Source organism: Curcuma longa, chromosome 7 (assembly GCF_044706935.1).
Source record: "Curcuma longa cultivar G26 ecotype Majalengka, Jawa Barat chromosome 7, ITB_CL_G26_1.1, whole genome shotgun sequence".
NCBI lineage: Eukaryota > Viridiplantae > Streptophyta > Magnoliopsida > Zingiberales > Zingiberaceae > Curcuma > Curcuma longa.
Genome location: NC_133867.1, coordinates 4124949 through 4141136, shown reverse-complemented (window position 1 = coordinate 4141136; position 16188 = coordinate 4124949). Strand labels below are relative to the sequence as shown.

General features: G+C 35.2%; 2 protein-coding genes across 3 annotated transcripts; one reads left to right on the top strand and one right to left on the bottom strand.

Moving 5' to 3' along the window:
- The first annotated feature begins 8656 nt into the window (after positions 1-8656).
- On the top strand, positions 8657-9960 carry LOC141832064 (uncharacterized protein At1g66480-like). Its single transcript, XM_074719537.1, has 2 exons — positions 8657-9396; positions 9703-9960. The coding sequence occupies exons 1-2, from the start codon at positions 8779-8781 to the stop codon at positions 9745-9747; spliced, it is 663 nt and encodes a 220-aa protein (XP_074575638.1). The 5' UTR covers positions 8657-8778; the 3' UTR covers positions 9748-9960.
- A 452-nt stretch (positions 9961-10412) lies between these two features.
- Positions 10413-15901, bottom strand: LOC141832063 (uncharacterized). Of its 2 annotated transcripts, none has more exons than XM_074719535.1 (5): positions 15569-15901; positions 13820-13986; positions 13429-13725; positions 12223-12486; positions 10413-10954 (listed from the first exon to the last, which is right to left on the bottom strand). In XM_074719535.1, exons 1-5 carry the CDS (start codon positions 15834-15836, stop codon positions 10580-10582), a joined length of 1371 nt encoding a protein of 456 aa, XP_074575636.1. In that variant the 5' UTR covers positions 15837-15901; the 3' UTR covers positions 10413-10579. The 2 variants fall into 2 exon arrangements, with proteins under 2 accessions (XP_074575636.1, XP_074575637.1); XM_074719536.1 differs by having other exon boundaries at positions 13820-14040; positions 15569-15676.
- Positions 15902-16188: the final 287 nt, after the last annotated feature.

Genomic DNA, 16188 nt, shown 5'->3' with positions numbered 1-16188 from the left:
AATTAGCCCTACCAAAGAGGGCCCAAGTAGGTAAGTTGAGTAGCACCATATTTACAATACAATTAGCCCTACCAAAGAGGACCCAAGTAGGTAATTAGTTGAGTAGCACTTACTTCGCTGTACTGTCAAAATTTTCTTTTCTATCCTTTTTCTCAATGAAGTTACTGAAGTATTGGAGTTCAAAATTTTCCCATTATCATTATAGCGGTTAGACAAGTCGGCCTATGATGAGATGATCGATCTATCGAAAATGACGAGATGATCGATCTATCAAAAATTCATCATCTGACAGAACGGGATGTGGCAGGACGGGACGGGGTGGAGCGGATTGAAAATTTTCAATTCAGCCCAACTCAACCCAATCCAAAGTGGATTGCAGATTAGGCAAGTTAACCCATCAAAAAATAAAAAATATATTAAAAAGTTAAAAAATTTTAAATTTGGATTGCGAATTAGGCAAATCATCATGCTCAGGATCTAACTATCATGCTCTAATTATGAACCTTGAGTTTAGTTAAGGAAGGGCTGATTCCCGTCAAGCCCACCACAAACCCATATTGGTCATTCCCATCAAGTTAACTGTCAAATTTTCATTTCAACTATGACTAGCCCAAGGGTGGATCCGCCTTTGCCATCAACCGCCTCCCCCTTTCAATTTTCGACCGATTATCGTTGGAAAAAATACCACCAAAAAAGGGCATCTGGTCCTAACCCAACCTAACTCAGTTCCTATTGCATTGATTTGTAGCTTGAATCAGAATGTTTGAGCAAGAAATGGTGAAAAACAAATCCCAATTTGCGTTGGTTGTACGCGAGCTGTTCTCCTTCGATTTCTGTCATTTCGTCGAAGATTTCCTAAAGTTTAGGTCTTCAATTGTGTGTATTCAATAGGAAGATTTTTGACAGCCTCCCTTCGAGTTTTCGATTGCAATTTGGGCAAAACCACTGCACGACCACCTTACTCCAGCCCAAATGGATTTTGTTGAAGAGTTTCAACTCGATTCCAGATCCTTGGTTTGTGTTTTTCAAGCTACTGATTGTTAGAAATTTTGTCAGCTCAATTTAGCTACAATTTTGGGAGTTTTGAAGGTCAATTCCAGCTTGAATTGGTTGATTTACGAGCTGTCTCGAGTGAGAATTTTATCCATTTGATTTAGTTTGATTTTCGACTCATATGTCGTACTAATATTATTTATTGTTATAGGTTCTTGCCAACCAAGTGAGAACCAAGATTCGTAAAGAAATCGAGAACACAAAGTTTTGTATTTTAGTTGATGAAGTAAGAAATACATCTAACAAAGAGCAGGTAACTATTGTATTAAGATTTATGGATATTGATGGCTTTTAACGAGAGCAGTTCTTTATCATTGTATATGTGACTGATACAACTGCTGCAACACTTAAAAATGAAATATCTCATGGTCGTTATGATTTGCATATCCACAACATGTGGGGACTAGCAATACGCGTTGTTATGGATTACAAGCTCTTTTTTGAAAGATTATTCATGTGCATATTATGTATATTATTTCGCTTCATCGATTTCAACTATCATTAACTGCAACGGTTGAAAAAGAGGTATCCATTTGGTTATTTTTTTTAAATTGAATTTCATTTGTAATCTCATTAATAATCTCTTAAATGTCATCTTGAGTTATATTCTGCTCAAAGAATTGAAGTTGCGCATATAATAGCTACTAGTGAATGATAATACCGATAGAGGATATAATCAAATTAAAAATTTACTATGGTCTGGAAAGACTCGTTGGAGTTCTAATTTTCACTCAATTTGTAGCATGATTGATATATATAGCTCTATGATTACCGTATTAGAAAATATGGTGAATGATGGATCTTCTAACTCCATTCGCGGTGAAACTAATAATTTGTTGATTGTGATAAAGTCTTTTGATTTCATATTCATATTACACTTAATGCAAAAAATAATAGAGATAATAACTATGCTTTGTCGAGTATTGCAAAAGAAACCTCTAGATATTTTAAATACAATGAACTATATTTTAACTATTGAAACTTTGCTTCATACTTTGAGAGAAGAAGGATTTGTTCTTTTACTTAGTTATATGAAAGAAGTTTATGTCAAGTACGACATTGAAATACCTCACATGGAAGCTCATTATAAATTTGTTACAAACTGTTTTTGTCAACAAAATGACTCAATCACAATTGAGCACCACTATCAATTTGATGTATTTATTACTGTAATAAATTTTCAAGTTGAAGAACTTAATAGTAGATTCAAAGATGAGACAGTCAAACATCTTAAGCTTAATTGTGCTTCCGAACCTATATAAAATTCTAAGCTTCTTAATATTGATCACATCTCTATCGACTTGCCAAGAAATTCTATCCTCTTGATTTCGATGCATGAGATCTGAACCACTAGAAAATGTAATTAGATCACTATAAATTTGATATTATTGGTCATGAAAGATTTCAGAATTTATCAACTATTTTTGAATTATATCATAAATTAATTAAAATAAATAAATCAAGAAATTGATAAATATTTTTTTCTTCTCATTTATTATAGTATATACATTATAACTATATCCTTTATATATATAGTAAATCTAATATGCTTATTTAATTGACAGCTTAAGTCGTTTTGTTTTAAATCTTTCTATTTCTGCAACAATAACAAAATAAGCATTTTTAACTATGAAATTTATTAAAATAGTTCTTCATAATAAAATAAAAGAAGAGTTTTTAGTATATTTATGGTTATCTATATTGAATGAGAGTTGATTGAAAAAATTAATAATGATATAATAAATAATAAGTTTGATTATATTCTAAGAAGAATCGATCACAACTTCAATAGTATTATTTTATTCCATATTTTTTTAATGAATTAAATATTAAATATTTTATTTCATATTTTTGAAAAATTAATATTTACATATTTTTTATTTATATTTTTGAATTAATTAATTGTATCAATCAGGGATGGAGTCAAAAATTTCATATGTAAGCAGTCGTGTTGTCCGTCTTTAGTATCAATTATAATCGATTTTGAATTTGGACTACTATCAAATTCCACTGTAAAAAATTATATTGAAGATGAAGAAGAAGATTTCAAAGTTAGGCGAGGAAAAGATGGCAGCCTACCTTCGGTTCGTTTCTGGCCATGGCAAGCGATATATATGGTTTGTTTGGCATTGCTTGCAGACATGCCCAACAACGAGAAGGAAAGGAAACTAATCCAGGAGAAAAGACAACAAATTAAATTAATTAAAGCTGAATCTTAATTAATATAATTCTATTGAACAAGCTAGAAGAATTCATGCATTATATTGGTGTTCTCCTAAATTGATAAGGCCTACATTTTCATTGCAATCAAACTATATATATATATATATATATATAATGTTGATGGAATCAAAATATCTCCATAATCGTATGATATTGTCCACTTTGAGCCTAAACGCTTTGTTCTTGGGCTCTTCCCAAAAGACCTCATACCAATGGAGATACTTTCCATTCTTTTAACTCCATGATCTTTTCCATGTACTTTAGATGTGGAACTATGTTTGCACCCTTGCAACCCAACATATAATATTATATTAATAGGCTAATTTCTAATTAATTAAAATACTCTTCATAAAACATGTTTCATTAGATTTCTTTCCGTGTCCTGATTGTTAGTTATAAGTTTGATTGTTAATTATAAGTTGATTGGTAATAGGACTAATTAAGGTCTCTAGCTAGAGACAGCTTAAACAGTTTTGATAAAATTATTTAATGACTATCAAAAGTCCAACATTTGAAATATATATATATATATATATATAGACAAAATAAAATGCCTCCGTATATTAGACAAATAGTACGTGAGTAAAAGAGCAAGTGGTATAGTAGTCTCGGGGCACGGTGCGATGGTAAATGATAGGATGAGATAATCATACGACGAGAGTTCGATTCTCTCGTAGAGCATATCAAACTGGTCTGTGGTGTTCGAATTACTCATAATGTTGGACCACCATATGAGGACCCACTGTGCTTTCCGGATTTATCTAGTGGCTAAACTGTAGGATTGGATTGTTCACTTCCAAGATTAATTAATAGGATTGTAAGAGTTGGATATTTAAATTAACAAAACAAAATAATAATACTAAAATCACTCTTGTGCCTTTGTTTATTAGTCAAGATTTCTTAACACACACTCTTCCCGTTAATGATTGAAGGTTGGTGGAAGCCCAAACATACAGACATATCGATCAATCAAAGTAATTAAACAAAAGTACATAAGTTATGTTTTAAATTTATTCGGTGGATAAATTAAGAGGAAAAGCTATCTATCTCCAAGATTAATGAGGCGAAATATTTGAATTATCCAAAAAAATACAGGAGCAATCAAAATACAGTACCATGCTTGTTGTTCATATCAATCAAAATCAGTTCCAAATTTTGGAGAAATAATCCACCAACCAAAACCTTGTCAAGGTGTAGGTGGGAATTGGGATTCATGATCGATTGTACATGTCGCTAATAAACGACTTCTAGTTAACTAGTTACTTAGTCGTCTATATATCCCCCTTAATCTCACACTCCATTTGTTGTGCTTTCAATTAGAGAAGATTGAGAGGGAGATATCTACTAGTAAAGCTCTAGTAGTTCAACACTATATTTGACATTATAAAATATAAAACACATTTCTTTTGGAGGCAACAAAGTATAAACATATATCGATAGAGACGAACGAATGACGAAGAACATTAATTTGGTCGCTTGCGAGAATGTGAATCCCCTTCTAGGAGGCAAATGGGTCCAAATTAAGTTAGGTCACACATTGTCTTCCCTATTTCTAACCTTGATTTGGTCCCTAGCTTGGTTCCTATCAATTAGGGTGGCTCCATTGTGCCCACACACTTGTTTTTTGTTTTTTAATTTTTTTTTTTTTATTTTATTTTTATTTTTGTTTTTGTTTTTTAATTATTAATATGCACTTTTGTTGTTAGTTGGATAAATCCACACTCTTTGTCCATTTCCTAACCATCCATTTAAAACAAGGTGCTAATGAACAACTAGGACTTGACACGTGGCAACCTTTGCCATCACATTCATATTAGATAAAAACCATGTCATATTCATCTAAAGAGCATTCTTTTTTTTTAAAAAAAAAATATTTTTAATATATTTCTCATTTTAAAAACATAATTATATTCTAACATTATTGCTATCTCTTAACTATTCATACTTATCGACATTAAATATATGTTTAATGCTATCCAAATTTGAAATAGACCTTTAAGACTAATTCGCACGTATTCATTAATGATGACAAGCATAATGATAGAATAAATCACGTCTCTCCTATTCTTCATAACTACTCTCTCAATCAATACTTAAACGTATAGTTTGCGTCTAACACCTATGTACCTAAATGAGTCTCTCTCTATATCTGTAGGGTCGGCTCTAGGCAGATCGTTGAAGTATTGATAGCGGATCTACCTTTAAATGTATAGTTTGAGCAAAGTTGATTACTTTTGGATTCTTTCTCTTGAAAGGCTCTGTATAGTTCTCACTCTTATGCTATCCTTTTCGATATTTGGGTGCTGAACTTGGGCAATACTCTCTGAGTACCTATCGATACTCCCTGTAATAGCGAAGGCTTAGCTTTGGTTATAAGTGATAGCGGGCGAAGAGTCAAGAAGTGGAAAGGGTAAATTGTAGACATTGGAGTCACACATTTACAACTAAATCCTATTGGAAATGAGTAATAACGGCCGAAGAGTCATGATTATCTAGCTTCGATAGATGTACATCGACATATTGGTAAAACGATCGATTTGTTGATCATGGAAATCATATTTGAATGTCTAACTACGTTGTCTTATGAATGTTAATTAAAGAACAATTTATCTAATTAAGTTTCTCTCTTTTGAAATATTTAGGCCAAGGTTTGAAGTTGTCAATTTCCGTTTGCTTCAAAATAAGACAATGTCAAAATGGGAACTAATTTCCATAGAATTTTTTTTAAAAAAGTATCACATTCACATTAATTCAATCTTTTTCATAGGCAATTAGTCATTGATTGGTCAAATAAACAACTCAATAAAATAATTGTTTTTTTATTTTGTTAAGAGCAAGTGTGTATTTTATTTTGTATTTGTAGCACTATTATTTTTACTCTAAATAAATGAATTTTGACTCTATATGAAAGTTTAAATTCTTATAATAATATCGTTAAAAAATAAACTTTTTTTATGTTAAATTTGATGGAATCCATACATTATCTAATATCATAATCTTCTTTATGTATTTCTAATATGAAATAAATCTGCTCTAATATCACTTGAAAGGTCTGATAAAATTTATATATATCTCATCTACAATGGTATGATATTGTCCATTTTGAATTTAGTCCGTATAATTTTGATTTTGAGTTATACATAAAAGACTTCGTACCAATGAGATATCTTCCATCTTATAATTAACTCCAGAATCTTTTTACATATATTTTTAATGTGGGACTCAATTTACCCCTCAAACAAAAGACCACTGAGAGTCTCCGAACGATCCCCTTACTGGGAGCCCTTAACGGTTCTAATGAACCCCTTACTAGGAGCTCCTTAATTATTTCTTTGTTTTTCTTAAAGGTCCTCATATGACTCCATATGAACCATGAGCAATCCTAATGGACCCCTTAATAGGAGCTCTCTAGATCATGAACAGTTCTGGACCCTTATTAGAAGTCCCTCAATCATAATGAGTTATTTAATGGCAAATCGGATTCCAAATTGGCAACGCCGTTACAAATAAATCGAATGCCGTTATTTGCATTAAATGCCATCCGGTACCCTTTTTTTGGTGTGCATTTATTGTTTTTTTTTTTTTTGAGAAAATTAGGATTTAGCCGCCAGTAGCAGCAATTATGACGAGCAGCCGTTATTTTCAACCGTGATGACTCAGGTCCATCATGTGTCGTAACGGGAAGAAGAGGGAATTGATGAATCATTGTGTGGACATCTGAATTGTAATCCCCTTTGACACCATGAGTTGGTTACACGCTACAGATTTATTTAAAAGAGCAAGGGTTCGAATCCTAACGAAGCCAAACAATACTGGGCATCTGGATTGTCCGATCAACTGCAGCTTTATCGATTTACCTTGGTGGTCATAGGGTCGATTTCCGTGTGACTGGACCTAAAGTGATGGATTAATGGTCATAGAGCCGACTGAGATTTATCAAAAAATTTTAGATGAATGGATTCGATGAATGCAGAATTGATAAAAAAAATTCATAAAATCAAATTAATTATTTTCAAAATTAATAAAATCAGAAAAATTAAATATCTGAATTATAAAAAAATATCAATAAAAATTTTATTAATTATTGAGAAAATTTTACTTTTTTTTTACTTACAAAGAGTGACTGCCTCCCTAATAATTGTATATCATTTAATCCAAAATTATATATATTGAAATTAAAAGGATCTACAATTAGTCACATTATTTATATAATATAATGCATAGGCCTCCACTAGTTTAATATAATGGTAAAATATTTAAGAGAAGATATAAAGATCAAAATTCAAATCCAATTGAAATGACTTTTCTAAAAGGTCATCTTCATCAATAAATTTATATTTTATTAATATTTTTTAATCAAATTAAACAATAAATTCTTATGAACATTTCATTCATTTACAATACTATATTTTGAATTTGAGCTATCTCATGCAAAGCTAAATTAAATAAACTTACATGTTCAAATGGTAAAAAATAAATAAATCATTTTAAGATAAAATGAATAAAAAGTTTAACCTTCCCAACTAATGTACCTATAAAGTTGGGATACACTTACATGAAACATTAATGCTCAATTTAGATTTAAAAATTGAGAAAAAAATTCATGCTAAAAACTTTTTGTTGTTTATTTTATGAGGAATGTTGAATTATATTCATGTTAACACCGATGGAATCAAAATATTTACTATTATTCTCATGATCCAGATCCGAACTCTCCTTACCGAGAGCTCCCGTAGACCATAACTCTGATACCACTTGTTTAGTATACCCACATGGCTCTACATAGATCATGGTTCTGATACTACTTGTTAGTATCGATGGAATCAAAGTACCTCTACAATGATATGATATTATTCACTTTGGACTTAAAACCTTCATGATTTTATTTTTGAGGTTCAATCCAAAAGACCTCGTACTAATAGAAATATCTTCTATATAATAAACTAATGGTTTTTTTAATATATTTTTAATGTAAAACTTTGATTGTATCCCAACAATTCAATCTTTTTATTGTCATAGATATATAGATTCAATACGAAACGATTTTCTTTCTGACTCTATCTTCAACCACGCGAATTTCACTTTCGTTGATCTTCCTTTCTTTTCTTTTCTCCTTCTTTTCTTCTTTCAACATTCTTTCCTCTTCCCTTCTACGCACGCACGTAGTATAAGGGTTTATATGGTTCACATCTATAATAATATTTGTGTGTGAATGATAAAATATAAAATTAATTAAATAAGATCAAAGATAAGAACACGCCTACACACATCTTAATTCCAATCCCTGTCAAACCTAAATAAATTGACAATATAATTGAAAATCCAAATTTGCTCTCCTTCTTTGACCTTTTCCTCCCTCTCGTCCCTTATAGCACTTCCCCCTGGCCTCTTTCTTCCCTATAGCCCTTCCCAAACTTCTCCTAACGAGCTAGCTAGCTGCTTCTGTTCTTCCAAAGCAAATAATCGAGAGGAGATCGATCGATCGATCGATCGATAGATCGGATGGGGAACAGTTTGGGCGGGAATAGGAAGAAGATAGTCAAGGTGATGAAGGTGGACGGCACCACCATGCGGCTGAAGCCGCCGGTGCAGGCCGCCTCCGTCCTGCGCGACCACCCGGGCTACACCCTGCTCGACGCCGAGGAGGTCAAGCGCCTCGGCGTCCGCGCGCCGGCTATCGACCCGGAGGCGCCGCTCCTTCCGGGGAATCTCTACTTCCTGGTGGAGCTCCCCCGGGCGCCGAGCCACCGCGACCCGCGGCGCGCCTGGTCGGGCGCGCTCCGTGTCGGCGCCAAGGAGCGCCTCGAGAGCCTCCTCCTCTCCCGCCGCTCCATGTCGGACCTCTACGTCCCCGCCTCCGGCTCCGGCGGCCAGTCGCCGGTCGCCTCGGCGGAGGAGACCAAGGACGGCGGGCTCCGGCTGAAGATGAGGCTGCCGAAGGCGCAGGTGGAGAAGCTGATGCTGGAGAGCAAAGACCCCGAAGAGGCCGCCCGGAGGATCATGGAGCTCTGCGCCGCCAGAGAAAGCGCTTCCGCGACGCCCTCGTCAGTCATGTCCTCGCCGGAGCCTGCGACCCCGGCGCTGCGCACCCCGCGCACCCCGAGCACTCCACGCACGGAGGTAAGAAATCTTTAATGGCAATAAATAAAATAAAATAAAATAAAATTTTAATAATAGAATCTGCAAATAAATAGTACAGGAATTCCTGCAAATACGTAGAAATTAAAAGGTGGCTAATTAAGAAAACTAGAATCTGCCAGTGCTTACAGCGAAAGTCAAACTCAATTTCCAAAAGTCAAACAAGGCCAATGTGGTCTGAGTTAAAATTCCGTGTTAAACACAATAACGATCCATATTGCGTGTTATTAATTTTTCGATCGTATCATCTTTTTCGGTCAATTAAATTGGTTTTAATGTGTTTTGCAGAAGAGAACGAGGTTCGTGGCGTTGCCGGATGAGATCATCTCGTGATAATTAATTGCTCAGCAGATTATTAAACTTCGATTAGCGGAGCATGGTTAGGTGATTAGGGTACTTGTAAAATGAATTAAATGAAGAGATTAATTAAGAAGGATATGTGCGTGTAGGTGGAGCATGAGAAGCTACATGCCTCGATAGGGTGCTTCCAATTCCCCCACATGAATCTACAAATCTAGTGAATGTGCTTGGTATATGTTTACAAAATATATATTCAACTTGTTCACGTATTTTACATGTCATGGGAGAATTATAAAAGGAGAAATGATAGACTGTATGAAAATACAGCATGAAATCCCAACATGACACACATAAGGCCTGAGTCCCACCTCCATGCCTTACGTGTGTCATCATTTTCTCTTTTCTAGACTTGTATAACTGCAAGCATTCATTCCAACTATAGCTAAGCAAGTAAATGATTCAAGCAAAATCTATACCACCTTGGACCGAGATGCATCAGACTCGAGCAGACAGCCAAGGCTTGTGCGACCTAGCTCAAGCTGAATCATGTCGTGATCCGAACTATCGTATTACCGACTGGACCTAGAGTTCAATTTGAACCAATCCATAGGTCCTTACCAGCTAAAGCCATCATGGTTAAGAAGATGAATAGAAGTCGAGGATGTGTAGACTTCACTGACCTCAATGAAGCTTGCATGGTTAAAATTTTCATTTGGTCCAGGTGTTCGAGTGTCAGATATTTGACAATTATAATGCCAATTTAACTGGGAATATTGGATGTGCAAATGAAAGGTAATTTGCCTCTTGAAGAAAAAAAAAACCATGGCATGAGTTCTGAATCTAAAGAAATGAATGTGATAAAGACCTACCCTTGAGCACTTGATCCTAGCTTGGCCAACACCTTAACCTTCTGAGTGAGCTTGCGCATAACATCTATGATCATCAACTTCTTTTGCATCCTAAACTGGACAGCCAACTTGGTTGAATTGGATATTTCCTTTATCAGAATGGCTTCGTCCTCCATTATCTTCGTGGGGAAAGATTCCAGTGCAACGATGCAGAGAGCAATTGCAGTTCGAAGAGTGGAGACCTCAGTCGAGACTCCCAAAGGAAAATCATCTGAGAGTGTCATGAGAGTTTCCAACTTGTGCTTTTCAGCAGTTTGTTTGTCATCTGAGAGGAGTGTTCTTAGGGCAGCTAACAAGCGGCCGTCGACCAGTCCAAGCCCGCCCAAATTCACCTGCAGTGAAATTACAAAAAAACATTGACATTGGGCCCTGGAAGTACAGGATTTCAGCAAAAAAAAAAAAAAATCAAAAGGAAGCATATTTCAGAGAAAAAAATTTCAGCAGAGTTCCTTACTTTAGATAACTAGGATCACCAAAAGATTAGTAAACAGAAGAAAATTTCAAGGAATTACTGAAATTTATGAATATTTGTCAGTTTCTAATAGACAGGAAGTTCAAAAAGAGCGACAGAAGAACTAGTGATCCAGGAGATACAAGGATTTCATTTGCAGGTCAAATCTAGCACATCCTGTTTACTAAATTATTGGATCAAGTTTCAGTATTTTGAGATATAGTTAATAAGAAGTAATGCTTAAATCAGCCTTCATATATAGAAGTCCTGCCTACACAGCATCGCTACAGCATACACTACCCTTACCAAGCACCTGAGCTATTGGATACTCCCCACTCTGTCCTAAAGAGGTTTTAAATTTGAATACTTGTGAGGCTGGCACCATAAGTATTCAACTAAATTAGCTTCAATGATGGGAACTTCCATTGAATGTTCACAATTATATCACAGTAAGAAGAGAAAACAACAAAAGGTTAACCTCATGCAATCTCCCAAACTTTCATCAAACCTCATTTCAATGAATACTGAGAAGTTGTTCTGTCCTTACATGTTCCTTGTACAACTTGAGTTCTTGGTTGTTTTCAGCAATATTCTTTGCCTGTGGTCAGCGATGAGTGATCCCAGACAGCCTGATCTGATATGATTCAGAAAAGTGCTCATGTCAAGTACTACTTGGTACCCATATTTCACAGTATTGGGGAAATTATTCTCAATGTTCGCCAGATTTATTTTACAGAGAAAAGAAATACATTTGGATGCCACAGTAGTACCTCAGTGTGAATCTTTTATTTGGCAAAAGATTAAGATATCCATTATGAATAAAAAAATTTAACTAGACTAGAAATGTGTTTAAAAGCTTAGGCATACTCAAGTAGATAGCTAGATTTTAATTAACTAAACCTATTATATGAAAGTATATTTATAAATTCAAAAAAAATGTTGTTAATATATCAAAATAACAACAATAATTTGCAACAAACAATAGTTGCTTCCATAAATAACTAATGTGAATTCATAAAAAAAGGCATGGGACGTTCAATTGTTGTTCCTCCCTGCTTCATCAGATAGGGAACTTAATACTTGGAGAAGAAAGATGTTTGAACTTTGGCTCTTAAACTGAGGTATACAACAATGCGTTGAGAGTAATACCTTGCGGAAAGCTTGATCTCCCCATAAATTTAAACGGGATAACATCTTCTGTTGCCAATCAGCCGGAGATACAAAGCTTGAACAGGAAATTCCAGCCGCTAAACTAGTAGCATCAAGAAGACTCTCATCATATTTCAGTTCTACATGATCATGTGGGTTTGAGGGTATCACAAAACCATAATCCAGAAGGAAAATATCATTGCTTAAACATCCATAGTTGAGCAATACTGGCATATCCTGCTTTATTTGCATGTCAGCTACAACCTGATTTTAGACAACCAACCAACAATAGCCTCAGTAGTTAAAATATGATAATCTAGAAAAGCAACAATTTCTTAATTAATATACCATCGAAATACAACATAGCTGGCAAGCAGAACACATGTTATCAACATTATCATGTTGCTAGTTCTTTGTCATTTTTTGAACAATCTGTGTAAAACCATTCTAGAAAAATCAATATATATATATATATATATCATAAATCATGGAAAGAAGAAGCTCGGATCTGCTAATTTGTGATTTGTCGCAATATTGATACCACTAACAAAACATGAAGAAAAAGCAAATGCATATACATCACTAAAGAGGATTAAGAAGTACTGCTATTCTTGAATCCTACAGGTAACAGTAAGAAAAAAAATAAAGCAAGATGAAAATAGTAGCTAGAATCGCTAGGTGGAACAAGGATAAGGAACATCTTGCCGTTGGCCTAAAACATAAAATGGCATTACAGAGTTGTAAGGACAGTTCAACTTTTACTCACTTGTATTATCAAGTTCTTCTCGAGTCAAGTGAGATGGCTTTATGATTGAGTAGAAATCACAAAAAAAAAAAACATGACGTACATAAACATATAGTAGAAACATTCTAAACTTCTAATATATAAAAATTACAGCTAATCAAAGTAAATATCTGCTAAAACATTCCACACTTAACAAAATATTCTATGAATAAAATGCTCCAAATCCTGAATACATACATGGACATTCATAACATTTAAGAGGAGGTAAGAGAATAAACAGAGAAAAATATAATATTTAAGTATCTGTATGCAAGGGAAAAGACATGTAATCATCAGAGCAAAGACTTTTTGAAACATGAAAAAGACCAGTCACACATCATATCAATCGCTTACTAATGTATTGGGAAAAAGAATCGAGTTAAACCAATTCACTTGTAGAAGGATGAACAACTAACACTTGCCTTTACTGACATATTTTGAGTGTTGGTGTTTTGTTCCTGAAAAATTCGAGCATTAGGTATAAAGCTGTGGTTGCACATATCAATGAGTGGAAGCAGCATTGGGATGTCTTTCTTGTCATTGCTAAGAACTTCACCATGCAACCTGAAGGCTCGAGAAGATGCTGCTGACATTGCCCAGCCAAGAGATGACGAATTTACATCTTGACCTGCAAAGGGGTGATCTCTTGGAGAAACATTGTCAAGCATAAGTTTTATCTCTTTCTCAAATTCCAAAAGAAAACGGCATCTCTTATTTACCTGAAATAATGTCAGTATGTTCACAATATACATTGAGATATGTATGAAGGAAAGAACAGAAAACAACTATCTAATAAGCAAAAGGATGCCAGACCTGATGAATTAGTGGAGCATACTGTAGATTTTTTATGTCATCCCCACTGAAGAAAATAGGTACGCTATAAGTTTCTGGCAAGTTGCTGATATATGGCCACCAGAAGGAATCAACAGCTGCCCTTTCCTGGAGAAGTCTCAAGCCCAACCTCATTGACCATAGTTCGTCTGTTAAATACTCCCACATGGTCCGATTTACTCCTCAATAAATATCAGTATTGCCTAATTTTCAAAATACCGAGCACCTCATATATTAAAAAATGAAGTCTAAGAACCATCAAAAATATGAAAAAGATAACTTTGGGGCATTTTCTAGGATGTGTTTCTTATGAGGGAAAGAAACACTGAAGGAAACAAGGTGGCGGAAAGATTTCCCAGTGCCTAGGGAAAAAAAAGACACAAGGAAACTTTTCCACTTTTCAATCAAAAAGAACTAAAACTGCTTATGCCTGATTTGGAAGGCGGCACTATTCATGTGCTTTGTCTGTTAAATCTGATTCAAAAATCAAAATTATTTTTCTCAATTCTATTTTTTATTTTATTTTATGTTTTAGCAAAAAAAAATTTAAATTTAAGTTTCCCTCTATCTTTCCTTCCTTGAAACGAAATGGTAAAAAGTGAAACTCTACATCTTTCCATCTCTGTGTAAGGAAATACCAACTAAGAAAATATTGTTGTATCCACTTTCTATGAATTTCCTTTGTACTGTCCTTTTCCTAGTTGTTTCCTTCCCTTATAGAAAACTAGGTCTAAATCACAAAGTTTGTGACTCTGTCCTATCAAGTTGTATAAATGTTGTAGACTTTGGATCAACTTGTTAAGATGCTTCTTTATCTCCATTTATGTGCAAACTGTGCGGATCAAAGCATATCCAAAGTGCATCACAAACAAAGTCAAATCCTAGACCACTTGCACAGATCACTTCTAGTTTTTTTTTTAATCTAGGTGTCGGAGCTTCGCCCAACTAATCTTGGAGACAATGGTCTTTCCCCTAGTTTGTCTACCAGGTAAATTTGGAACACAACTTATACACAGATCACTTCTAGTGCAGAATAATATGAGCAAAGGGAGGAAAATGCTGACTGGATTCCTGAAGACAGAAAAGTGATCCTTTTGTTTCTTTGAAACTCAAAACAATGCATGAATCACTAAAAGTTCAGTACCTAAATAAAATTATCCATTTAACACTAAATATGTTTCTTCAAATTTTAAAAGATGGTCAACAAGTGTGCAAAACTTATAAAAATCTATAGGAAATCTTTTGACATGGTGTACAATTCTATGTCAGATTTTGTATCCAGTCTTTTTTTCTTTCATTTGGTATAAGCTCACTTTTGGAAGAAAATTTAAATAAGGCACATATTTTTATTAGTATTAGTGACAGATTAACAAAAAATCCATTTTTATCAATGCTAGGCCAATTTGAATTTCTGGCATCTGAGGGGAATAAATATTTGTTCATTCGGCAACTTTACTGAAGAAATCAGATCAACGGGATCCATGCTGTCCAACTCACTGGATACATGCAAGCGAATTTCACTAATTGCACGGTTCAGATGGAAGTAACATTGATAGTAATGGATGATATCATACTTGACATACATCTCTAGACATTAACTGGTAACATGCTAGTAGAACTAAGCTAAAATTCAGTAACTCATCTAGAACAGTGTTGGGAAAAAAACAGTAGGTAAAAGTGCTCGTATCAGAAGACCCTTAATAGAAACAGTCAGATAAGAAACCTCGTTACCTGGAATTCGGAGAGCAAGTTGCATCAGAGTGGAATGAGCACCACCATCATCGTTCTGCAGGCACCGCTCGAAGAAAAGGGGAAGATGACTGGGTAGGGCGATGAGTTCCGACCCTGGCTGGATATCTCCGGTCGCTACGACTCCTAAACCGTATGGCTCGCGATCGGCAACCGCGATGTCGGGATGGACGAAGCCACCCTCGCGGCGGACCCAACGGACAAGATCAGGCGGGTGGGGCACGAGGCGGGAAGCGGCGGCGCGGCACATTAGTCGGCGGCGCTGAGCGAGAGAAGCGGCGGAGGAGGAGACGGCAAGATCGAAGACCGCGGTCAGCACCTTGGCAGCCGCCATGGTCGCGATTTCGATTCTCAGAAAGGAGCAAGCTCGATGCGAGCGCATGATAAGATCAGGTTTCCCACTTTTCTGAAATGCCCCCACAAATTTAAGAAATTTAAAATCCATGCGTTTCCCGGCCATCTCCTCCATGAGTGTTTATTCAACAAAGAACAGTCTCTCAGAATTGGATAACTCGGCACCAAGAACAACAAAGTGATCACAAATTGGAGAGTAAGCAAGTCGAAAGATCGGCAATGGACGCTCGTCGAGAGAACTTTTCATT